The 24,711-nt window shown below is 38.9% G+C and overlaps 1 protein-coding gene across 3 annotated transcripts in view; it reads right to left on the reverse strand.

Annotated features, from left to right (window-relative positions):
- Window positions 1–24,711, reverse strand: part of MPPED2 (metallophosphoesterase domain containing 2) — a 162,452-nt gene that overhangs the window by 102,630 nt on the left and 35,111 nt on the right. For all 3 annotated transcript variants that reach the window (XM_037012136.2, XM_073216356.1, XM_017681080.3), the window contains exon 3: window positions 13,821–14,002. In XM_037012136.2, the coding sequence (XP_036868031.1) occupies window positions 13,821–14,002 (182 nt within the window). The remainder of the gene's footprint in view (window positions 1–13,820; window positions 14,003–24,711) is intronic.

Below are 24,711 nucleotides of genomic sequence, written 5' to 3' on the forward strand. Positions count from 1 at the left end.
ATATACCACTCTTGGAGTATCTCTTGGAGCAAAAAGATATGTTAGGTAACCTAAGGTAAATATATTTTCTGGTCTTTGCCAGTACAATGTTAAAAACTAAGAACAAAAGAAATGTGACATCATCAATTTCCCACTGCCCTAAGTCCCTAGGATCCTGGAGTCCCACCCTTCCTGTACACTGGGGAAGAATGTAAGATTCAGAGCATAGGTACTGCTTCTTAGAGCTACGTGAGCTGGGATACAGTAAGTGCAGCATCAGTAGCTTCAGATCAAGAATGACTTCTTTGTGTATTTGCTTTGAGGACTAATTGAGTTAACAATTGTGTCTGCAAAACACATATGAAGCATAGCATCTGGTCACTTTATATACAGCTCTTCATATAATTATTACAGAATGTTATTTGTATTCTATAGTATTAGATATTATATAATAATATGTATTATTATAGAAATGTTGGTATAAATATACTAATTTTATAGGACCAAGATCAAAAGGGTAAGAAAGAAACAGTATTTTGATTTACTTTGATTTGGTTTGATTTTGAAAACTGATTGCAGTGCACGATTCTGGATTGGATCCTAGCATAGAAAAAAGTGCTCTAAAGGACATTTTAGGACAACTAGCAGAATGTGGGAAAAGTCTGTAGATTAACACCAGAATTGTATCCAAACTGAATATCTGATTTTGAAAACTAGTGGGTTAATGTCAATGAATATCCATGTTCTTAGGAAAGACTCACTGAAATATTTAGGGTAAAGGGGCAAGATGCTTGTACCTTACTCTTGAATGCTTCAGAAAAAATATATAGAGATAGATCTATAGAAAGACCAAGAGAGAGAGAGAATGATAAAAAGCAAATGTGGCAAAACATCAACAGTTATGGAATCTGGGTGCAGGGTATATGGAAGTTCACTTTATTATTCTTGCAACTTTTCCAAAACTTGAAATTAGATTCAAAACAAGAAGGATAAAAATATTAATTGAAAAATAATTAATGAACTGGGGCCACCCACTGTTGTCAGAAGGGCTTCTGCCCATGGTCTGTGTGGACTCTACTCCAGTTTCCCTTCCATAGGCTAGTGGCCTGCCCTGTGTGCAGGAACAGACGTACTTAATTACGTGAACAGTGCTATAATTACGTCCTCTTCTCTTTCATCTTCTTTTCATGACTCCAAGTCAGCATGTGTAGGGTGAGCTAATGATTTGCTGTGTATCTCTGATGAGTACTATATTATTTGCATCATAATATTTTCATTTCTTCTCCTTGCACATAATGCCATGCTGACAGCAAGGTCAGTTAAGTTACTGTAAGGGATTTTTAATGAAAACCATTATAAATTTAAAATAACTGTGTTTAAGGCATTTAACAGTCACTAGGGTCAAGTGATTATAGCGGTTACAAGACCCATGGGACATGTTCACACCAAAACAAAGTGAATAAATTACCTCAGCTGGTGCATGTAATCACTAAGTGACCACAGGGGTCAGGCAGAGTGGAACCCTGAAGACTTTCACGCAAAACCAATAATGAAAATTTATCAGTCAAAGGGGGGAAGGGGGAATGTTAAGAATTAGTGAATGGAGCAATAGACTGGAAGCAAAACTGACTGCATGCAGCTTGAAGGGCCAGGAAAATGACATTCAAAAACCCAGGGAACAGCAGGAAAAAGATTACAAGAAACAATATGCAGGCAGGCTGGAATGAGGTGGGAGAGATAATATGGAAGTGATCTATGTCATATCAGCAACTTCAAAGCTAAACTAAGCACCAAGTTGGTGTGAGGATGACTACCCTTACCTAGAAACCTGTGGTGGGGTCAGCAAATGCATTTGGACAGTGAGGGGTACAATGCTAACAATAAAATGACCATCTCTCACATTTACATGGCACTTGACATCTTCTGGTGATGTCCCTCAAATTCACCCTCACAACTCTGTGACTACTGCTCCTTGTAGAGAAGAGGAGACTAAAAGTCAGGAAGGCTGTACATTTTGTTCGTGGATGTACAACAAGGAACTGAATAAAACAAAATATTTATTGAAGAGTCCCTATTTGCCCAAGACTCCTCTGGGCATGTGCTCTCAGGAGACTCATAATTGACAGAAGAGACCAGAAGCGCTGTAAGTAATGTGTGCAGATGTCTGAGCATGGTATGCAGGGGAGGAACAGATGAAGACTAATTGGGAAGGCAGGGCAAGTTTCACAGCACAGCTTATCTTTGAAGTGGGCCTTGAACAAACAAGAGTTCACAGAAAAAGTGGAACAAAATTGGCAGGCAGGCAATGGGGAAAAATATTCAGTTATTTGGCAAAAATTTATTGAGCACTTACTAAGCACACAGCACCATGCTTGCAAACTCATCAAGAGAAACACGCCCCCTGTTCTCACGGAGCTTGCTTTCATTCATCCCTCTGTTTACACAATAGACATGTTCTGAGCAGCTCCTGTGTGTCAGGCACTGTTGTAGGTAAAGAGGATACTGTGGTAAAGGGGACAAGTCCAAACTCTTATGGTGCCTGCCTTCCACAGAGGCAGACTGACAGTAAGTCTAAGACACAGAAGTAGAAAAATAAGATCACACCAAGGGCATGGCATTTCAACAAAGAAACACAGACCAAGGACATGGTTAAGTCCATTGGTTCAAGGCAGGAACAACCTTGGACCAGAATGTCATTATGGTTGGAGGAGAGGGAACAAAGGAGACAATAAAAAACATAAGCGCAAAGAGCTAAGGAGAGGGCGGAGAGATGTATAATGGGGAGTAAAGCTGGATGGGTAGATTGGACCAGCTCATGAAGAGCTTTAAATGTCACAATACACTTTATTCCACTGGCTAATGTTTCCTAAAATACATTTCACAAAATATCAGTCTGATGCCATGTCCCATGGAGAAAGAATCCCGAGCCTCTGTTTCTGCAGCTGTAAAAACAGTAACAGTATCAATGAACCTGAGTGTTATGAGGATGAAATGAGCTAATTCTTAGAAAGGGAAAGCAATATGAGTGCTCAGTAAGTGTTCGTTATTATTACTATGTGATTCCAGGAAGGACAAATGGCACACTGAGCCTTGGCAATTTCTCTAGGCACAATAGTGGTCCAAAAGACACGCAGGAAATAAAACTGACAGAACATAGTTATAGGGAAAAAAAGGTTTAGGTGCCTTGGTTCATGGTAATGTAAATCAGAGGGGGAATTCAGGAGGATGGGCAACATATGGAGGCCATCAATTCAGTCTGAGATACACTGGTTCTGAGGTCTCTGTGTACCTTCCACCATCGATGGCAAAAGACCTAGTCTCCACGAAAATGCAAGTATCTGGAGAGGGTGATAAAATCAGTGCTCCATTCCATAAACAAAACCTCAAAGACTGGGAATACTCTCCCAGGTTCTGATATGCAGGATTAGCATAGGTTAAGAAATGGCATCACGCCCAGCCAGAAGACAAAACCTCCAGTACTAGGCCCTCCATTAATAAATCTGTGCAAAATTGGGTGAAATGTTTAGACTCTGAGTTCTAGTTGCTTCATATATAACATGGGGGAAATAATACTGATAATCAGTGGCTGGACGCCAAATGCAATGATCCAGTCTTGTCCCCTTCTGCATTCTCAGTGCCTGCCACAAAGCAGGACCTGAGCCTTAGAAGACAGAATGTATGCAAGTAATCTCTTGAGGATGAAGTCCCTTCATGTTCTGGGACACAGGGATCCTGCTCCAGAATTTAGGATTACATAGTTTAGGGACTTCACCTGTCCTTGGACAAGATGATTTGGAGAAGTTGGTGATTTTTTGTTTCCAAAGAGCTCCATTTTCATTTTCTTTCTTTAAATAGCAATATGATTTTCATACAGTAAAATGTGAAAAGACTCACCCTTTTCAGGATATGATTACCTGTTTTTTTCCATTAAGCCAGTAAAGGTTATGTGTGTTCTTGTCCATGTCTATTTCTTTAAGAACTGGGAATTTTTCTTAAGCAGGAAGCTTAAGAATTGAAAATTGGAGGAGGGGAGTCAAGGTCCAGTGACTTTAGCTGTCCTCCAAGTCCTTGCTTTGACTGCCAGTATGACCCCAGTCTGTCCTTTCACCTTTCTGGATTTCCACCCATCCATCAGCAAAACATGGATAACACTATCTGCCCATATCAACTTCCCTGGACCATTACAAGCATTAATGATCCAATATACTCAAAGGTACTGAGTTGGAAGAAAGACTGTCATATAAACTAGAGGCATTATAATTAATGTAACTTCAGAAAATGGCTGGCCATAACAAAGAGGGTGAGGTCCATGTGGATCACAAAGGACCTAGTCATCATATCCTCAGGTCATTAATGATTCCTTCTAATGGAGCAAAATCCAATCTTACTTATTTGAGCATATTCAACTGTCCTCTGTTTGGGTTCATTTTTTTTCCCCAAGAACTTTACTTAGTTCTATATTAAGTACAATTTTAAAATTATAGTTTGAACTATAATTTTAGAGTGAATTTTGTCCTTTTTGGCAAAATGTTTTTATATATGAGTTAGATTATGAAGTAATTCCACTTAGGAAAAAGATTCTTCAATGTCAGAAAGGACAAGGAGATAATAAACATGAACCAACTGTTATTTGGATTAAACAAATACTCCTGTACTATTGCAAATGAGAAAACAGGACACCTACATTCACATGATGGAATATATAGGCAACTCATAGACACTTCTGAAATTCTAAAATCTAAGAAAGGAAAAAAAACACTAAATCGCTTAAAATAGAGAAGCAATTAAATAAATTATAACTCCAGGATGATAACTGGGCAAACCAAATTATGAATCAAGAACTAGAAAGCATCAGATACTAGAAAGTATCTGATATTGTTTTTGTAAGCAAGCTAATGATTAAGAAACTCCCTTGATATTAAGCTGTAAATAAGAATCAGGTATGAAATGAAATGAGCTAATTCTTAGAATTCTTAGAAAGGGACTCTAAAGAATTCTCTTGCACCTTCTACTCTGTGAATCATGGGAAAAGTCCTCTTATTTGCCCTTTGTAAAGCCTCCCACCTTTACCTCTTTATTAGATGAGTATTAAATAGTCATAAAGTTATAGCACTATAAACACTCCAATGAGGCTCCCCTCTCAAATCTCTGAAGCTTTTCTTTGGGAACTGATAACACTTTACTAGAGAACAGTTACCATTATGTCACACCTTTGTTTTGTTTTTATCTATCTTTTAATTGAGGCATAATCAATATAAAACATTGTGTTATTTTCAGGTATATAACATAATGATTTGATATTTCTGTGTATTGAAGAATGATCACCTCAATATAAATCTAGTTAACATCCATGACCACACACAGTTACATAATTTTTTCTTGTGGTGACAACTTTTAAGATCTACTGTCTAAAGCAACTTTCAATATAAAATACTTACTTAACCACACTATAATGTATAGTATTATACTATACTATACTGCAAAATGCCATAGAACTATACTATATCACATGGTATTAACTTCAGTCACCATGTTGTACATTACATCCCCATGATTTATTAAGCTTCCATTATGTCACATCATTGTTTTTATTCAAAATAGTTTATCTCAACTTGCCCACTTCACAAGCTCCACTTCCTAATAGTTCTGTATTGTTTAAAAAAATTAGAAGCCTCAAATGTGCAAACTGCCTGGGAAGCATTATGTCTAAGAGTTTAAAAAATACATAGAAATCCACCATTGGTAACCTGGCTAAAGCCTGGAGTGCTGGAGTTCGGGAGGCAGGATCTAGTGAGCAGGAATGGTTTCCAAAAGGGGGATGGTGATGCTAGAGGGGAGAATGGGTGGCCAGATTAAAGATCAGGGACAGGCAGAATATGACAGAAGACTGAAGAGAGGGCAGGGAAAAGGGAAGCCTGGCCCCCCTCAGGTGTGTGGTTCAGAAGTGTGAGAGTCTCAGAATTGTGTGTTGGGTCTGGGGTGCTTGGAAGGGAGATGGGTCCAGCTTTCTGGTGACCAGGCAGGACTATGGTGCTCAGCCTTTTCTCTACAACAGATAGTGGGCAGTGGCCAGCAGGTCACTGTGGCACAGAGACTGTAAAGCCACTTTCCTGGAAGTTCTGCTCTCCAAGGGAGTAAGAGGAACTCACCAATGGTACAGGAGGAATCATGGCACGTGCACCTGGGTAATATAATAGGAGCACGCAGGTAACATTTACTGAACATTCACCATGTACACATTGGGTATCCATTAACTCATTTAACCTCACAACAATCTTTGCAGGTTAGATACACTAAGAATGGATAATTCTCCTTTCATAGATAAATGAATCAAAGATCACAGAATTAACAATATTGAAACCAGGATTTAAACACAGGCAGAGTAAATCCTGTACTCACACTCTTATACCACACTGTCTTTCCATGCATCAGTACACACACACACACACATTGATACCCCACACAACAGGATACACACCAGCTGTTAACAGTGTTATCTGTGAATTGCAGGATCTTCTAGTGATCTTAACTTGTTTTTCTGTACTGTTATTTTTATTTTTTCATGAGTATGTAAGCTTTCACAATTAGAATAAAAGTTTGTAGTCATTTTTAAAAAGCCCATAAAGGGTGACGATTTCCTGCCACTGAGGATATTCAAATATTACATGACACCAACACGCAAATACTACTCAGAGTGTTAGGGAGAAATTCCAGTTTTTACAGGGGAAATTTGACAATATATAATCAAACCTCTTTTTTAAAGTACATGTCATTTGCAACAACAATTCAACTTCTAGAAAGATATTCTACAAACATAATTAAGGGTGTTTGAAAAGAGAGAGCAAGAAGGATGTTCATCACACTTGTAAAGATAATAATAAAAGAATGAAAACAGCCTAAGTGTCAGAGATCTGGCTAAATCAGGGACTGCACCTATACAACAGTTGCTACACTGACGCACAGCTTGATGTGTTAAATTTTTTAAAGTTAAGGATAATATGCCTAGCTTTATTAATTTTTAAAAATAGTGATTAAACAGAAAGGCTTTAAAGAGTAAAGATTTGCTGCTACTGAAGATATGCAGAGCAGAAATATAAAGTAGAAAAATTTCTCAAACACTATACACCAAATATTAATTATAGTCTGGAGACAGGATTACAGAAAGTATATTTTCTACTTTGCACATGGTCAACTACTTGAATTTTTATAATGTATGTGTATCTTATATTGAAAATATTCCTTTTTTAGAAAAAAGTATTTTAGCCATATTTACTAATACAGAAAGTTGTTTATGATATATTGGATCATGATATATAGGATGAAAAACAGACTAAAAATAGTATTACTGTGAGATCTCTATTTTGGTAAAAAATGTGCTTGTGTGCACACATGTATGTGTATGTATACATATGTATCAAAGAAAACATTCTATAATGATGCACACTCAAATGTTTACAGTGGTTATCTCTGGCCATGGGCAATTTTATTTTCTTCTCTCACTTATCTCCACTTTCTAAAATATCAGGAATGAACGAGTGTTATGTATTTTAGGAATAAAATAAATAGCCCAGGCTATGAAAGCTTTTCCTAAAGACCAGCTCCAAGCCTTTGGGCCAATAGTAATATCTCTAGAAAAGGAACACTGTCTTCGAATATGACTATCCTGAGAGGGGCAAAATCGATTTCTATGTATACAATGTGGGATGTTACAGTCACACTCCATTATAACCATGCCTAACACAATGCTCCTACAAAATGAACAGCCCTTTTCTTAAGATTTTCCTTGGCAGTATTTTCATTTGTTCTGAAGGCTTGGAGAAATTAAAGCTCAGAGCTATTTAATGACAACCAAGACCACAGAAAAGCCATAATTAAAAGTTCATGGCATTAGTGCTATGTTGAGGGATTTTTACTAACTAACTAGATTGTCATATATAAACTTTGGGCTGAAAGAACAGGCCACCCAAGAATCCTGTCTTTCTAATTATAATATAGGAAACAGAACAACAAACCCTTTTTAAGTATTTCTGCACAGCATCTAAAAATCACTAATAGCCAACTGGATGTTATAAAAACTTTGAGGAGAAAAGGAAAAAAAAAAGGAAGGGAAGAGAAAGATATTTTACATACTGTACTGCATAGTTTTAAAGTTTGGGCCAAAAGTGCAGGAAGAAAAAAGTGCTTACCTTTTATGTTCATTCATTCACTCAGTCATTCAACAACCATTTGTGTGCACTTTTTCCCAGGCCCTGTACTAGGAACTGGGTACATGGAAAGTGCTCATTAGGCACATGCTGTTGTCAAGTAGGGGAGAGACAAGTAAACAATTACATAATAACCATGGGAAGGGCTGCACAGGTGTCTAACCAACACGTTAAGGGAAGCAACCAAATCTGAAAAAGAGTTGTAAAGGGTGAATGAGTTTTCCTGGAGGAGAAGGTCATTCCAGGAAGTAGAAACAGAGTTTGCAAAGGGAAAGACATATGCATTTGGGGAAGAAATTTGGTGTAGGTGTAACTTAAAGTTGGAAATAAGAAGGGGGCTATGCAGTCAAATGGTAAGATATGCTAATGTCCATTTGTGTAGTATTGGGCAAATGTGCAATATTCTGAGGAAAGCTACCAAAAACAGTCTGAAGATGAGAGGACAACAGGGATGAAATCAAGTGAAGAATAAAGAACAGTAAAGAGTATCAGTGATGTACAGGTCAGAACATAGGCACAAAGTAAAGGGAGACCACACATTGCCCAATGCCTCACAAAATGTACCTTCAGGCACATCAGTGGTTCAGAATTTACTAGCAATAAAATTAACATTTTTTAACTGGAAAGTTTATTTTTAAGCCAGGTCTGTGATTAGGATGAATTCTGCTAAGATAAAAAAGAAAATCCCACAGTGGTTAAGTGGCTAGGGTTCCAGTTCAGCTCAGCAAAGTCTATTTATTTGTGACATACCTGTAACATAACTGAGCTAACATATTAATAGAACTATAGGATTTAACTATCACTTTGTAAAGTATTCCTTTAGGAAAGATTTATCTATGCCTCTTTCCCACAACTCTGCAGTCCCTGGCAATAAGCAGCTACAGGCTCTCTGTCCCTGGGTGGTTCACTTAAGAGAGTCCCATGGGCAGCAGCTGGGTGGGGAGAGGACAGGTTGTTGGTGAGATGAGGACTGGGGTGTCTGATCAGCCAGCCTGGAGAAGTGAAAAACAGCGATTCTGGTGGCCCCCTCAGGGTGGCATAGCCAGAGATTTAAAGTTTCATTCCCAACCCATGGCTGAAATTTCAGAGAAAAGTGGCCGTGGGGACATCAGCAGCAGCTATTAGAACACAGCTGGTTATTTGAAATTCAAGTGTTTACAAGTGGCAGAGACCTGCCTACAGAAGACAAGATTTTCAGGCTCTAGTCAGTGGCTATTCATTTCAAGGACTGACATGCATGCAATGAAATGCTAATGTCACACTGTAATTTAGACTACCCTTGGAACTTAGGTGACTGGCTGTGTCTTCAGTAACCTTTATGGATATTTACTTTCTTGTAAATCACCATCATTAGAACTGTCTACACCAAATGCTTCTCCACCTCACAACACCCTCCCAAAAGGCCAGCTCATGTAATGAGGCTGTGTCGCAAAACCCCCTTCAGCATGAAGTAAACCCACCTTATACCCTGAGCACACTCATACGTGAGGGTGTGTGTATCATGGGAGGCAGTTATTCAAAGAATCACCACTTTACCCAGGATTATGGTCCCTCCAACAGGCATCCCAACCCCTAGACTGGGAATAAAGACAGGAGAATACACTTGGGTAGTGGAATCTAATGGACCCAAGTTCAAATCCTGAGGTCACCTCCTCATTGTGTCATTTTAGATAGGTTCACTTCACCAAGGCTCAGTTTCCTCATAAATAAAAAAGAAGGGGCTAATAGCTTAGTGGTAAGTCACAGAAGCTACTTCACAAGTTATTGTGAGGACTGCATGAAATGACGCGTGTAATTGGGTGCAGGAAGACACCACAGACAATATGTGTTAGTTCAAACTCCCCTCCCCATCCAAGTTCCAGTCCCAACGTGGCCATTATTTATCTGAGTGATTGTGGGCAATTCATTTAATCTCTCCAGCCTTGGTTTCCCCTTCTGTCATTAGGAGATGGGACCTTTGAGGCCTTCTATCATCCGAACATTCGGTCCAATTGGCATAGTTGTTTTCAGCCTCTGCCCATACTTTTGGTGCCCCTTATTACACTTGAAATCCTTCTTTAAATCCACAGTGCCAGTCCCTGCTAGTTTCTGTTCTTGAATTCTATGCTGCAGGTCTGTCTCCTTCTACACTGTTTGTTGAAAGTTGTCTATAGGCCAGGGACTGTGTAAAAAATGGCGCAGCTTTATACAGAGTATATTCTCACAATGGCTGGAGGGGTCTATTATTATGATGATGATGTCCATGTTACTAATGAGGAAATCAGAGCTCAGGAGTTTAAACAATTTACCAAAGGTAGGGCATTCAAAGCTGGCTCTTCCCACCTGCCTGTAATCACTACATACTATTCTACCTTTCCAACCTTTGACTGTATCTAGTTTGATTTCTATCTTCTTATGACCCTATGCTGTGCAAGCTTGTCTCATAAATTACTTTGTATCAATAACTTTGTGTGTTACACCTGCCAGATGGCATATGTACAGATTAATCAGGACTCATCATCTCTGAATGAACAGGAGACCTATGATGGGCTCCTCAGGTCCTGCAGCTGGTACATCAAGGTGAGAGACAGGCAGGGCTGAAATGCATCTTTCAAATAACAGCACATGGTCAAACAGCTACTGCACTGCCACATGAAGGCTACTGCCATTTCAGCCTAAAATCTGCAAGCTGCTATAAGCTTACTTGTAATATCACAGAATGACATTTTTCAAAAAGGGGCTCACACTTTGGATTTACTAGTCAAGTGAACTTGAGTGGATTTCCTAGCTTCTTCTCTGTCAAATGAGTTGGGTAAGTTAACTCACCTGAGCTACAGGTTCTTCCTCTATAAAATGGGATAACATTAGCACCCTTAGAGGGCTGATACAGGGATAGAAGAGTGCCTGGCCTATAGGAGAAACAGATTAGCCTGTTGTGGGAGTCAAAGAGCTTGGGGATGATCAGTTGTTTCCAATAATCAAGGTAGTGTAAACTAGAGGGGAAAGACGGGAATCAATCAGAGGGGTCATTGGATTCTAACTGAATTGCCAAATCCATGAGGACCCATGCTAGTGAGAGCGGGATGCCCTATTATGGCAAAAGCCTTAAGCCCATCTGCCCCTTTCTGCTCTGCTAGGCTACCTAGCAGCTACTGCTAGAGGCACTTCTTTCAGGTGAGAGGTTCCCATCTGAGCCAAGTGGTAGAGTGTAATCACACACCATCTCTCATCCTCAGAGCGGCCAAGAGGTTGCCAGGGTAACTGAGCTATTCCGGGCCTTCCCTTTGGGATCCCGACCTCTCTATCTGTATCCATGGGCTCCTATCAGTCTCACATTCTGTGCCTCCTGCTGAAACCTCTTCTTCCTGCCTCACAAGATCAGAGGGGAAATAGAAAGACAAGGAACTGACCGTGCAGTTGGATCTTAGCATTTTATTACCTTATCATTTTATTTCCTTAGTTACAGCACATTTCCATTTAAAGAGTACTTTCCCTTATAAAATCTCCCAGTGCTTACTTCTAATCTACTAAATAATTCCTCTGACCTCTTCTTGTTTTTACCCTTTAAATATCTGTTGATGGTTCATTCACCACATTCCTCATTCAGTTATTAATGGCCCACAAAAACTTACTGGCAGCTATCATTTACTGATTAATCTGCACAACAATTCAGAAAGACAGGTAGTATTAATCCTTAGTTCTGCAGAGGGAAACCAAGGGGAAAAGAGAGGTTAACTCAGTTGTCCAAGGTCAGTGGCTAAACAAGATTATAACCAGGACCTGTCGAGTCTTGAGTCTTCTATCCCTGTAAACACTTCCCACAGTGGTATTCCCTCTCTTTACAAACCAACATTGGCAATGCAGCTAGATCATTTCTGTGTTGAGATTTCAGTTGTCACAGAACAGTTTAAAGCTGTCAAAATTCAACCCAAAATAATTTTGCCTGCTAATAGTTCATAAATAAAAGCTGTTAAAATAAAGAGATAATAGTACTTGAAAGCAAATTTCACAGCAGCAAAAGAAAAATGAAAAGATCTGATAGAGACCCAGCTCTATCACAGAGAGACTCTTAACTTCTCTGCATCTCGAAGTCATCTGCGAAAGTGAGACAATGCTGAATAATATTTAAGATATCTTGCTCTTTTAAATGAAATGACTGAGTATCTTGAAACAGACTAAAATATAAATCTCCAATCTCCAATGCTGGCAAGATTGTGGTAAAATTGGTATACTCATTCACTGTTAATGAAGTACACAGCTACAATCCCCTTGGAAAGCAAGATGCAAACATACAGCCAAAACCATAAAGACTGTCACATCCTTTCACTTAGTAATTAACATATAGTTTTTAATCCTAATAAATAAGTCAATGGAAGCAAAAAAGACATATACAACAGAAATGTACATTTTAGTTGTAGCTATCAGAGGAAAAATTATCAATTTAAATATTCATTTTATCAAATAAAAGCATAGAACAATATAAATACCATATTTATAATAAAAGGGGTAAATATGAAATGTATGCAAAATCATTTAAAATCTTACCAATTCTATTAAGTGAAAATAGTCAAAAGTAAAGGAGCAAGTATGTACTATGATTTCAACTACATAAAATGTGGATAGATGCAAGGTCACAGGAAGACTCAAAACAGTTACGTTATTAGGCTTTTAAAAAATATTTTAACTTTTTAATGAATATTTTTCTAATGTTTTTGCATTAGTACATTTTTTCATTTAATCAGTAATTTAAAAATTTTCAAACCCTGCTTTAGTTTAACAGAAAGCGAATTTTAAAGTTTCTGCCTAAATCTTCCGAGTGATTTTTGTTGGCTGACAAATTATTTGTGACATTATTCGTCCGGAGTGATTTCCGCTCTCTACTATGTAATTCTTTCGTGTCTGTAGAGATTCTAAAATCTCAGAACCCTGCTCTTCTTTCCCTCCCCTAAGAAGATTCTTAAAAAGCTCTGTCATCTAATCTAGCTTTTAATAACCCCATGATTGCCTTGTAACGCTAATATTTGACAACTGCCTGGCCTGGGAGGCAACATTTCTGACCTGTGTGGGTGCCTCCGCAGTAACCACAAAGTTGCCATTGTCCTTCCCAGTGTATAGGGTGGTTGCACATTCCAAGTTTTGGGAGCTTTACAGCAGGACATCTTCTCTTTTCAGGAGTCTTAGGGCACCCTTCCGGGTCGCTGAGGAAAGCTACCGTGTTAGGACCCTCCCTGTATATAAGGACTTGCATATCCTCTTTCATTTTAGAAATGCTCTCTTCCTACTAGGTCATTGGTACATCTTTGCTCGTAATATCTGGGAAAGATGGCAGAGCCAATGAATTAAAAATATGATTCTAGGTCTCACGTGTGCCAATGAATGCCCTCATTAAAGCAGAATGAGTGAGATGAGATCGGTTTCAAAGCTTTCCATCCCTCTGCCCCAGAGCCGCGGAGGCCAGGCACTGAAAGGATGCAGTAAAATTAAATATCTAAAAATTCATCTTTAATTAACAGAATTGGATTAAAGCTAGACACCACCACATATCATACGAGAAATGGCTGAGCTGGTTTCCAAGTGCTCTAATTCAATTAGGACGCAGTGAGTGACACTCGGACGGGAAAGGTTAATTGGGGGCGTCAGAACGCAATCATTCCTTACCTAACCAGTCATTAAACTTCTTAACCTCTGAGGGCAGTCCCAGCTCGGTGAAATCGCCTGTGTGGAGAAGGATGTCCCCATAAGGCATCTGGATACCATCTGTTCTGGAGTGTGTGTCTGAGATGCAGACAAACCGCGTGTGGCCCGCTGGTTTTGGAGTGTCATATGGGATGGGGTCGACCCTAAAGTAGACATAACAGATCCCATAACAGTTAAATATATTAGAACCCTTGTAATTGTCATCGCATATACATATCGATTGTTATCCGTGAACTCACCCAGAGAAACTGATGCAAAGGCAGAAGTCCCATTGTAAAAAGGGACACTTGGGTACAAAGAAGACAGCATTACCCATCTAAACCCCACTGGGCGAATTCAGAAAGTCTTACTTACCTGGCAGGAGAATTAAAAGGAAAGAATATATTACATGTAGAGTTGGAAATAACCCAGGAAACTGATAAAGTGATTAATGGTGAAGTGTAGGGATATGAACCCCAACTGGGGAAGCAAAATTATGCTATTTCCTCTCTCATCATGCTCCAACTGATCCCACTACTCATTAGGAAATGGATAACTAATTTTTTCCTTCTTAAACATGCATAACTTAAGCAATGAAGTAATTTACAGAGAACACTCTGCACATGCTTTGCCAACCGAGATGTGGAGAGAAACAGGTATTTAACTTCCTTTCCTCAATCATTCAACACCTGCATCTTCTTGTTTTTGCCAAGAGACTAACAAATCAAATCGTGGGGTGGGGAGGTGATACCAAAATAACAGGGCTTAAAAGAAAGCATTGGATGTTAAAAGGATTTTGTCAAGCTCCTTCTTTACCACCATGAATTATCTCCGTCCCAGTTACACCTTAGGTTACTTGGAACCTCAGATGCCTGGGGCAAAGATTTTATTCAGTGCAAATAGTAAGCCTTTTAATGGGTGCATATGTGTCTACATATACATTAATATATGTATAGTTTTAGTGACCTAAGCGCTGTGAAATTACACTAGGGCATGAGAATCAAAAGGCAAAATGATCAACCCGAAGCAAAGAAAATGAAACAGAACATTCTCATTTAATTGAGTGTAACAAAGTGTGCTAAATAAACTTGGTAAAGAAATGCAAATTTGGCTCTTCAAGCATACAGTTTTAATTATTTAAGGGGTTTGTAGCAGAGTTAAGGATGCTTTAACTGTATTAACTTTACACTGACAGCTTCCTTTAATTTCTCCATAGGAATGTACACTTGCTTTGGATTATGGGTGAAGAGAAGCAGTTATAAATACACAGAGAAGGTCACAAGAGAAGCAAATAGGCAATGTGGAGATTAGAGTGTGAAATATTAAATAAGGAACAGTATTTCAGTATCCAGCCCCATCCCTGATAGTTAACATGCAACAAAAAACACAGGATTCCTTACGCATGTTACCTCTACAAGGCTTTGTTTAATTGTTCTTTCTTTTTTTCCACTTTTTGAAAAGAAACAGTCTGTTTTAACAATGGCAATTCTATGAGGGAAATAAAGACATCAATATAAAACCTGGATAGTCTTGCATTTCTTTAAATGGTTAATTTTTAAATTTTACTTTCGTCAGAGAAGGAAAGAAAGGAAGAAGAAAAGGGATTTAGAAGAGAGAAAGGACGAAGGAGGGAGGCAGGGACTGTGAATTGGTTAATGCAGTGGGTCTAACTGGTAACCCAAAAAGAAAGTTTAAACTTCTGAAAAAATTATTGGATTTTTCCTGTAAAGGCTAGACTTTAATAATGCTGTTACCATGGGGAAAATTTACTAATCCTCTGAGATCTTATGAGTAACCTGGAAATCCTCCTCATTATATCCAATGTTGACTTTTTTTTTTTTACATGTAAAAATGTCTGGTGTCTTCCTCCTTTCTGTCACTGAGACTGTATGATACTGTCTCAGTGGTTCCAATCTTATCAATATCTCACGTCTTCTAAAAGTAGTATTCCTAGAGAATGAATGACTGTTTCCTGCTGTAGCAGACTGAGTCACCCTCTGAAAGTGATAGGTAATATTCTATTCCTAGACCCAAAGTTAGGATGCTCACTAGAGTAGAACTGTGCACATTTATACTTAATTCACCAACATTTGAATGAAAATAAATCAATTGACCAATTGGACTTCTAAATATATAAATAAATTCAATTATATACATGTTTGTATTTGCCAGTTCTCATCCTAATGGTAAGTAATAAACAGACACAGCCCGCATTTCTTCCTTTCTGTAACCCAGTTAAGCTACAGGCACAAGTACTATGTCAAAATCCTTCATGAGTCCATCTGAACTTACTGGAGGGACATACGTCATAGCCATCACTTTAAATTCATTAAACAGGAATTAGCACAGATATAAACCCCTCACTGTGAATAGGCCCCCTATATCTATGAATCTACTCAGTTTAGAGAAGCAAAAGATTATGCGGTACAGAATTTGCTTCCCATCTTAGCTCTTTATTGGGCAATTGCTTTGTGAGACCTTTGGAACACCAGTCAATTTTGAACAGCTTCAACCTCCTTCTCCATACTACAACCTCTTCCAGAAAAACATTTACATGTCCAACAGAATTAACAGTGAAATAAAGACCAAAGAACAGAAAAATACTGTGGACAGGGAAAAGGGAAAAAATGTGTCTTCTCAGCTTTGAGCTGAAATAATGAGTCAGAAGTACACAAGAAGATTGGTGGAGAAGGCTCACCCATCACCACCACTAATTTGATGTCCTTGAGGAGAATCAGTAGACATGTGGGAGAGATGTGAAGGACTGATTCAAGGGAGAGGCTTGGGGAAGGAGGATGCAGAATTTACCTACATCTCCTGAAACACAGATACCGATGTCCTTTATTACCCATGGAACTAAGAACAAGATGAGATGGTTTCAGGAGACAAGACAGAATAGTATATCAGAGCCACACTGTGGGATAACATGACAAATATCACCTGGGGTTCATAGAAGGGAAGACATTTCCACCCAAAAACATTCAGAGTTGAAAATAAAATGTCCAGTAGAATAAGCAAGTTACTGCAGATATTGTTAAAGCTGAGACAATCTTAAGGAAGCCACTATTTCCAAACTGGGCATTTGGTAAATGTTTTGAAAATGAAGGTCAAGATAGCCAAATATTTTCACTGTAAAAGCATGTCTAAGGGAGACCCTGAAGGCTATTAGAAGATCTACCTTTTCACATTGTGTGAGGACCCTCACACTACATTTTCCCTCTTACTTGACAACTTTACAGCTTACTGTTTCTGCTGCTGGCTTCTCCAGTGACCTGGCATTTCCCCTACAGCACCATGTCAAATATCCTAGCAAGTGAATATCTTACCAAGGCAATCTAACCCCCAGAGCCAGACTAAAATATCAGAGTGAGATCTGCATGTACCTTTGAGTACACCCAGGGAAAAACAAGATAACGTGGGAAGATGAGAAGAAAACACAGCATTTAAAATCCCAGAGCTGGACAAAACCTTAGGTGGCACTGGCTTGCATCTCCTTTAGCCCTTCCTATCTAGCTCACATAAACTTGCTTTCAAGGTTTCCAAAGAAGAGGAGACGCTCAATCTCTACCCACCCCAGGGCAGCCCATTTTGGTTTTTGATAGCTCTACTTGTTAGAAAGTTTCTGATCCATTGTCTGTATATCTGAGAAAGCTTGAATGTAGTCCAAAGAAACTTGGCCTGGAGCCTCATGACTGAGTAACAATTTTGGCTGAGTTATTTGCATTGGGTAAGTTGTTTCATTCTTTTGGGTTTTATTTTTATTCTCATCTGTAAAATGGGAATAATAATGAATCATCTGCTATGTTGCTATGAAGATATAAATTGTCAAGTACTGGGTCTGGCATACAGAACAGGCTCAGAATGTAGAGAAGCAGAATGATATATGAATGAAGCATGTTTGGCTATACAGCCAGACTTTCTGGCTTCAAATCCCACTCTGCATTTATTAACAGTCTGATACCAAGCAAGTCACTTCTCTCTTATGCCTTGGTTTCCTCACCAGCAAAATGGATATAAAAATACTACCTACCTCAGAGGACTGCTGTAAGGATGAAAAGGGGTAATTTAGAACAATGTAGTAGACACATAGTAGACAATAAACACGAGAGTATGTTTTTAATATTTAGCAGTATTTTTGCTGTTAGTCGTAGTAGATCCTTTAGCTTCCCTGACCTCCATCTCTCCTTCTGTCATGAGGAAATAATAAGAGCTACCGGGCAAGGATTTTGTGAGAATTAAAGATCACATACACAACACCTAGCCCAGTACTGGGCATGCAGGCCACAATCAATAAATGCATCTATTTCCTTCCTGTCACTTCTGCGTTAATCCCAGTTCTGCACTCTGAAATAACAGAGAATAAGAATTCAGTCTGTTTCCCTTTGACAGTTCTTCAAAGACTAAGGACATGTGTCATAGGCCCCAGAAATCTCTCCAGTAGTTGAAGAGCCACAATTTCTTCAACTTTTCCTTGTGTGATAGGATTTTGAGTGCCTCAGAATCCTGGTGATCTCCTCCTAGATACAATTTGATTGGTCAGAATACCTCTATTTTTAGTGTCAGAATTCATGGACCAGTGAGCTGTTTATCAGAGACGAATGCTATCAGAGGTGATGGAGAGATGACACTCTGGTGGACTTCCGTAGAGGAGGTCTGAGCTATCATCTTAAAACGTTTTATAGTCCAGTCTTCAAGCTTTGTGCCAAGCCTGAATGAAATCTTGTTCTGGAAGCTCATCAAATGTTTATATATCTCACTGCATATTCAAACAAATAAACCATTCTCATTTATTCAGTCTTGACAGAGTAGAGTTTTTACCCACAAAAAATATGACAATATTATTACTTCCATGATGGAATACTCTTCTTGTCATATCTGTTATTTTTCCCACTAACAAATTCATACAGTGTTGTAAGCCTCATTGATAGATCTTCAGAAAAGCTGTTATTGTGTGGTTTGTTATGACATGGATTTCTTCTTTAGATCACATGTGCAGTAAAAGCCTTGTGTACACAATTAGCCTATAATTCAGTGTGAGAATAGAATACTACCCTTACAAAGTGTTTTAACAGGAATTCAATGTATTTATAAACCCCCATTCCATTTGAAAATCTTGATGTGCTTATGCATTCCACTGATTTTTATCTCTAAAACCTTTTCCAATGTGACATTAAAACTTTTATTTTTACTCAGAAAATTTAGATGGCATGAAAGCTAAAATTACATTTGTGATCTTACACCATTCACCCTGCACATACTGTTTGATGTATATAACAAAGATAAAGATATGCAAAACCCACCAGCAAAACAATGAAAAATAAATACCAGGCTTAATTAGAATCACAGAAATTTTCTATTCAAAGAGAATTCAGAGATTATTGAATCCTGCATTTAATTCTTTGAATATCTGTCGTCTTACTCATGAACACTGTTACTTAAATCTTGTTAAGTGTCTTACAGTTTTTATATTTTTTTTTAGTTTTGCCCCAAATGTATCATTTACGGAGTTGTGAATCGGATATGCAGATTTTATTTTTCAGCTACACATTAAAATAAATACATAACTATTCTAGTCTTTGTTCTTTAAGTGCGAAATGAGGGGCAGAACCAAATGATCTCCCAAATGATTAGCTGCATAGTTTCTAAGTCACTATTAATTTCTGCAAGATTTTAGAAACAATTCAGTCTCTTAAGTAGCTTAAAACACATCTTTTTAAGAGAAGATTCCAGGCAATGCAAACATAAATGTAGTCCAGATCCATCCAGATATGAAAATTAACAAGACTTTACACATAAAGAAAAGTGAAACTGTAATTTAGGACTATAGCTACAGCTTTCAGGTATATTTAGTGTAAAAGAAAACAAAGAAGCCAGAATTCCAGTTACCACAAGAAAACAAAAATCAAAGCATATGTGACTTCACTAACAGCTTCAGAAACAGGGCTGTTCTCATATTCCTAAAATTGAGCTGGAGAAATTCTAGTTTAGCCATTATGCCCAGAACAGTAACTGCTGAAACACAGCAAGGAAGAACCAGATGTATAAATATATTCGCATTTGTACCAAGGGCACTGCTTTCCTTTAACTGCTGAACTGCTGTATCAACACTGTTCTAACACCAATTAATTATAGCTAACAAAGCCCACTGCATGGAGCATGTCTGGTCTATTTTCCCCTAGTACAAAAGTATAGCGCTGACATTCGGTGAATTTTAAGTGGTAACAATTTAATTCTTTGAACACTGCATGCAGTATGAATTCATGGATGGTCCTTCTACTAGTCCCATTTGAGGCATTTCGGTGCCATCAGGCCAGCTACTGTGTGACCCACTGATGCATACTGTTCAGTCATAAATAACCCACTGGAGATGTACTGTCCACAGTTAAATGTTTCCCACTTTTTTAACCTAACAACCAAGTTAATAGGCTTACATTTGTAGGTACTAGCCTTGCACTTGAGAAAAGAAGGTATATGACACTGTACTGAGGGACTATTACTCCACACAGTGAATCAGGTAGTCAGTCAACAACTATTTCTTAAGCACCTACCTGTATGCCAAGTGCATTGGTAGGTTCTGGGAGAACAAACAAGCAACAGGGTGGTTCCTGAAGTTGATCCATTAATTCATTATTCAACAAATGCTTACTGGCATGCTTGGTTTCTGCTCAGTCATTTAGTTATTTCACAAGCACTTACTGGGGACCTTCTATGGACCACAGATTGTGCTAGGTGCTTGGGAGACATCTATAGCCATGTCCAAGATGGCCCTTGTGATATGTAAACGGTTGATCTATGAAACAAATGGGCAACGTGTTATAATTAAGAATATGTGAGGTGCTGTAAGGTAAAGAAAAAAATGCCGACCAGTGCTTTTGGGGTAGGAAGGACAGGAGACATTACAGTGGGCAAGCGAGGAAATCAATTTCAAATGCCTGGGACAAAGGATCTCAGGCTCAGAGAGAAGAGGCCTCAGTGGCCTGAAGCTGGCACTTGAATTGTGATTTAAACAGAACAAGACTTGGAAAATCAAGTTGGGGCTGTCCAGGCAATAGCACGAGCAGTATGGAAGCACTCAGCAGTCAAGGGACTTGGGAGTAAAGAGGCAAGGCTGGAGCTGAGACATTGTGACAGTGAGCAGAGGAAGGTCAGAAAAGCTGGTGGGACTGGGGGCCAGACACAGAGAGCCAGACTGTGGGACCTGAGCCAGCCTCAGAGGCCATGCAAAGGTAACACCCTCTGAAGGGTACAGGCAGCCACAAAGAGAGCTGGCTTTTAGGAAAACTAATGTGGCTCCTGCAGAATGTGAGGGTGGTTAGGGTCAGGGTGGGAGGCACAGGAGGGAAGGAAATAAACTGCCAAAATTGAGGCATATGATGGCCAGGCCAGGCCCAGTTAAAATGAGAAGAGGAGATCCAAAGGAAAGGCTGTAGGAACCATCATCATGAGTACATCATAAATGAGGGTGTAGTCGTCAAACAGGCATCACAACATCCTACACTACTAAATTGCCTGTAACTCCATCAAGCCCCATTTTTGCTACTGATTTGGTGCTATGACTGAATTTTTATGTCCTCCCCTAAAATTCAAATGTTAAGGTCCTAATCCCCAATAGGATCACATTTGGAAGTGGAGCCTTTGGGAAATAATCGGGTCATGAGGGTGGGGCCCTCATGAATGGGATTAGTGGCCTTTATAAAAAGAGACAAGAGAAAGCTCTCTCTCTCTCTTCCTCTAGCACATGACAAAGCAAGAAGGTGATCACCTACAAACCAGGAAGTGAGCTCTCACCAGAAACCAAATTGACTGGCACCTTGATCAAGGACTCCTAACCTCCAGAACTGTGAGAAATAAATGTTTACTGTTCAAGCCACCCAGTCTCCAGACATCTGGATGATTTTTTGGCTGAAAATAACAACAATAATGATGAGGAGCAGTAGCAACAGCTTTCACATAATCCTTACAGCAGGAAGGTCCTGTCTTGCCCCCATTTTACAAATGAGGAGATATATTCAAAAAGATTAAGCAATTTGGCAAAGGCACAGGGCTAGGAGGTGGCTCTGCCCCAAGCTAACCGTTCAGTCTGTGCTCTGTCTGTCATCCTTCAGCTGTATATCCTCCCCTTACACAATGCAACACACCCAGAGATAAGACCACATCATCCTAAAATGGGGCACAAATTACAATTACAACCTAAAGAACAAAATATGGGTCATTTTGAAACACTGGTCTACCTGAAACATGTTTTCATATGGCTCCATCCAATGGTAAGAACCTTAAGGGACATAAAAAACACAGCATTTAATTTTTTAATTGTTCGGGGGACATGCATGAGGAGGTGCTGGGCCTCAATGGTTAAACAAGACTTTTTTTTAAACTAAAACTCTGCCAAAGGAGAACAAATTCTACTGTCTTTCTCCACCTTTCCAACTCATCAAAGACAAGTTTTCCAAGGCTTAATGTCTCACAAGCAGTTGTTAATGGAAAGCATTGTTTAGTTAATTGTGCTTATCAGAAGTGCAGGTAAGTTCATGTTTGCATGGCTAATGGGCCTTGTTTAAAGTGTGTGGCCATTTCAGTTGGGTTTTAATGGTCTGTAATGTGTTTTTCCAACTTTGGGCTGAGTTGACTGACTGACACAGAAAAAGCCATCATGCCTAAGGCAAAAAGACTATCTTTGCCACATATGGGACATGATGTTGGTTCATTTTAAATATATGCTTATTTGTAAGGCACTTTACATGATGTCAACATGTGGCAATCTTTCAAAATTAATCCCATGTAAATATTTTCAGACTCAATAGATGTTACTCTGGAGGCTATTTCATGACAATGAGGAGAACCATTTTTACCCAACATCTTTATCCCTTGCTGAAGTAGCTGGTCCACTCTTGGACTATAAAAATGGCATAGTTGCCACACAACAAAAGAACCCATGAAGGACTGTTAGGCAGAAAGACAGAAATGAGTGGGATGAAAAGGAGAGAGGGCCCCCCAAAACTGACTCAAAGAGTGGATTAGATAGAGCCAGGGAGCCAGAAATCACTCAGAGAGATAATCAGATGTAGCCACAGGGTCCAAGAGTGACTCAGGAAATGTCCAGGGTCTCCCCAGATAAGACACACACACGACAGCCCATGTCCTCGTTTCACCAATCCGAACAAGCCTAGAGATCTAAGAGCTGTCAATCAAGGACTTCTCTGCCCTGCCAGAACCACATAAAAGGAGCCTCAGAATGAGCAGCCCGGGCTGTCTCATCTTAGGCAGGTCCATTCTGTTACTCTGTACAGAGTGCATTAAAACTTACTTTGCTTTCTCACTACACTTTTCTTAATATATCTGACTTCCCTGCGACACTGAGCCCAGTTCCTTCCTTACAAGAAAGGCTACTGTCTTCCCTCTCTGAGAATGAATACTTAGTACCTTGGTAGAGTACTTAATAGTTTACATTTTCCCATGATTATCACTGGTTTGGTGTATTCAAGGTACAGACCTGGTAGGTGATTTGCCCATGATCACACAGCCAGTATGTGAGTTAAAAATAGAACCACATGTAGGGGGTCTGACTGCAATTCCAGTGGTTGATCGGACTTTGAATAACAGAGACTTGCCCTCTACTGTGTTATAACTTCTGATTAGCACTAGCCAAACTCTGCCTGGATCTCCCTGGTGGGTGATACTGACAAAGTCTACCAATAGGTATGAATAGAAATCTGTCCTCCACCCCAAACTTTTGGATTTGCCATTTTATTCATTTAGTCTGGGGATCAGCAAACTACAGCCCAGAGGCAAAATCCAGCCCAATGCATGTTGTTATAGAGAAAATTTTACTGTAACACAACCACACTCATTTGTTTAAAGATTGTCTATGGCTGCTTTTAAGCTATAACACCAGAGTTTCACAGTTGAGAGAGATGCCATTAAACTTGCAAAGCCTAACATATTTATTATCTAGAATTTATAGGAAAGAGATTTTGTCACTCAACAAACATTAAGCAACAACAATATGTTAGATCTTTTATTACTAATAATAACACCTAATGCTTAGCACTATCTATTATGTGCCAGGAGCTTTTCCTATATAATTATATTTAATCCTCTCAATATCTTGCATGGTGTGTGTGTGTGTGTGTGTGTGTGTGTATGCACATGCACTTTTTTGTTTTCCAAAGTTTATTTAAAGCCACATAATAAGCTTGGGACTATGGATTTGCAGTCTGTTTAAACCATAAGTGTATGCCCTTTGCTAAGCCCTACTGTTTCTCAGAGGTGTAGAGGAAAAAAATTAAGACTCTGGAATATGCATTCTTTCAATGGAATGCTAAAGGTTCTGGCATTATCTGATCCCATAGGGATATAGGACTTAGTCTTTAGACTAGTTTACAACTTTGTAACGTGAAGATAAGTGAAAGTAATGCAAACAATTCTTATCTACAGATGCAAATAAGCCAAGGAGGTTCAGCTGATGCTCCTTCCGGTTTTGCATCCATTTGTAAATTCATTTCAATATTCCTTTATTCCATATAAATGCTTGGTTCTCTTGTGAACCTGTTACAACAAATTTCTGGATTCTTTCATTTATTAATGAGTTATATAAAATTTTTGATAAGTATTCATTTTATATCTGTGTAAGAGTCAGAATTTTTTAGAATTATTCTTTTACATAGGATACCACAATTCCATTTTTACCATCTTGAACCTCACATTTTTTGGGGGGAAGGCATGTATTCCAAAATGTAATCAATGTGACCATAAATTATATATTTAACTATCTAAGTCTGGAAGGGAGAATAAGAGAGAACCAAGTGATTAAGAGGTCACTGCAGGGGTCATTTCTGTAATTTAAAGCATCAGCCAGACCTGGGTTTGGACCATG

Source organism: Manis javanica, chromosome 11 (genome assembly GCF_040802235.1).
Source record: "Manis javanica isolate MJ-LG chromosome 11, MJ_LKY, whole genome shotgun sequence".
NCBI classification, from domain to species: Eukaryota; Metazoa; Chordata; class Mammalia; order Pholidota; family Manidae; genus Manis; species Manis javanica.